This window comes from Triticum aestivum, chromosome 2B (genome assembly GCF_018294505.1).
Source record: "Triticum aestivum cultivar Chinese Spring chromosome 2B, IWGSC CS RefSeq v2.1, whole genome shotgun sequence".
Lineage (NCBI taxonomy): Eukaryota > Viridiplantae > Streptophyta > Magnoliopsida > Poales > Poaceae > Triticum > Triticum aestivum.
This window is the reverse complement of record NC_057798.1, coordinates 155,951,216-155,953,405: the sequence shown is the minus strand read 5'-3', so window position 1 is coordinate 155,953,405 and position 2,190 is coordinate 155,951,216. Positions and strand designations below refer to the sequence as shown.

At 49.8% G+C, this 2,190-nt stretch overlaps 1 protein-coding gene across 1 annotated transcript; it reads right to left on the bottom strand.

Annotated features, from left to right (window-relative positions):
* Nucleotides 1–498: 498 nt before the first annotated feature.
* LOC123040912 (peroxidase 2) lies at nt 499–1,984 on the bottom strand. Its single transcript, XM_044463629.1, has 2 exons — nt 1,652–1,984; nt 499–1,442 (listed from the first exon to the last, which is right to left on the bottom strand). Exons 1-2 carry the CDS (start codon nt 1,922–1,924, stop codon nt 687–689), a joined length of 1,029 nt encoding a protein of 342 aa, XP_044319564.1. The 5' UTR covers nt 1,925–1,984; the 3' UTR covers nt 499–686.
* Between the last annotated feature and the right edge of the window lie 206 nt (nt 1,985–2,190).

Genomic DNA, 2,190 nt, shown 5'->3' with positions numbered 1-2,190 from the left:
AACAGTTCTTCTTTTTTTTTGCCACTACTTGCCAAAAACATGCAAAGTAGCCTTACAAACTAGTTTTTTTGGGGGGAAGCCTTACAAACTAGTTGACCAAGCCTCCACGAGAAATATAAATATGAAAACATAACTTAGTTCGAATTGTTTGTTCAAAAGATAAATATGTTTAAAAATCAGAAGCAAAAGAAAAGAAAAAACGCACGGAGGACTCGGTGCCCCGCTCTTGCGTGCCCCAAATTCGCTCCCAGATTGCTAATGGTGCATGGGCGAAAGGAAAATCTTGTGTCACCGTCCATGCATGCATGATGGTCCTGCACCAAATGATTTATGAAAGTGTTATAGACGCCGATAAGACAACGTATGAACAAGGCAAGCTTGTTTCAACACAAAACCAAAAGGAAGTGAGATGTAGATGGTCGAAAAGGCAGTCAACATGTTTGTTATGGGTTCGATGTTTCAGCAAACTAAATATGCTTTGACAGTCACATCTCATAATAAAGTACACCAATATTTTCGATACAGATGTGAAGCAAAAAAAATGGACCAATAATACAAATTTTGGTAGCAAATAAACAGCAACAGAAATTAAGCTAACACATACGAGCAAAAGCACGAGCTTATTCTGATCAGTCTCCGGCTTCAGGATTCAAGACGAAGTAGGGTTTTCTCTCATCAACCGGTCGCTAGTTGACGAACCGGCACTGCTTTCTGATCTCCCCGTTGGCCTTGCTCTTCACCTCGATGTTGCCCATCTTAACCATTGCGTCCTTGAACTTTCGCTCCCACTTCCCTGGGTTCTTGGCGTTGTGTTCCACAGCCTTGAGTGTCTGCGGTGACAGCAGTGCCGCGTCCGATTTGAAGAGCACTTTACGGTCAAGTACGTTCTGGTAGTACTGTCTGTCCAGGTCACGGGGGGTAACGACGTCCTGCACCGCCACGGGGTCACCGCCGCGGTTGCACCTCTGCTGTAGCGAGCTAGCCAACGTGGGTTCCATGGACGTGGGGTCCGAGGGGTCGGCTGGAAGGCGGTCAGCGAAGGACGAACAGTGAGAGATACCGACGGTGTGCGCGCCGGAGAGGGTGACCATGTCGTCGAGGTCCAGCCCCTTGGCTTGGAACATTGCCTCGAGCACCGTGACATTGGCGAAGGGCGGGGGCAGGTCACGGAGGGTCTCGTTGGCGAAAGACACACGCCCGTCGCAGCGGCCAGCCGGCATTTTGATGTCTACCATGCCGTTGCTGAGGAAGAAGGTGGCGTCGCGCCCAGCGAAGGCGACGATGTCAGCGCACGAGACAACCTCCTTGCACTCCTTCTCAAGCTTCTCCTTCGCAGCGTCAATCACCTCGAAGCCGCGGAGGCTGGGGAAGTTTGGGATGCCAAGCTTCTCCGGCTCCGGGTTGGCCGTCGTCGGGTCTAGGAGAACCGAGGCATCGCAACCCTAGAACAAAAAGGAGCTCACGCCCATCAGGACCTCACAAACATATATATCTTACATTGCAATATATTTATTGCTACACACGTATGAGCGCAATAAAATGGCTGCATGCATCATTCCGATGCAAAGGCCGGAGGTACATCTTCCTTTTCTAAGAAAAAACACGTATGAGCGCAGCATGGATTTCACTATATATATGAGCTAGCACGTACCCTGACGAAACAGTCGTGGAAGAAGAGGCGGATGAGCCCGGCACCGATGCCGCGATTGTTGTCTGTGGCGTTCTTTACGGCCTCCCTCACAATTGCCTCCGCATTAGGGCAGGAATAGCTGTAGTAGTTCAGGGAGAGCGCCGGTGCCGTAGGTGGTGTCGGGCTTGGGATGGGCGGCATTGGGTTGGGATACCCGTAGCTCGCTTGGCATGTGTGCGCCATACAACCGAACAATGCTACCACAACCAAGGCAGCAAGCTTATCATTAGCCATGGTTGCAATGAGCTCTAGAGCAAGCTAGAGCCTAGAGGCCGGCTTATATCTAGGGAGAGAACGAAGATGGTTGCATGGGTGAAGGAAACTTGGTGTTGTGCAGGTCTATTTATAGTTAGACTAGATAGCTTGATCAAAGCTGATGAGGCTGTGTCCTCGTCAAGCCAACGACCATGAGATGGATATTATGCATGCATGGAATTTTGATTAATCTTTTGAACATGCATGTTAGGCTGTGGCCTTTAAGTCAAGAGGGAACGTGCATG

What these genes read in the sequence shown, in the direction of transcription:
- LOC123040912 (XM_044463629.1), bottom strand. Translation starts at nt 1,924, where the DNA reads ATGGCTAATGATAAGCTTGCTGCCTTGGTTGTGGTAGCATTGTTCGGT. An exon ending in TCCACGACTGTTTCGTCAGG is followed by an intron (nt 1,443 to 1,651) that starts GTACGTGCTAGC and finishes TTTTTGTTCTAG; the next exon opens with GGTTGCGATGCCTCGGTTCT.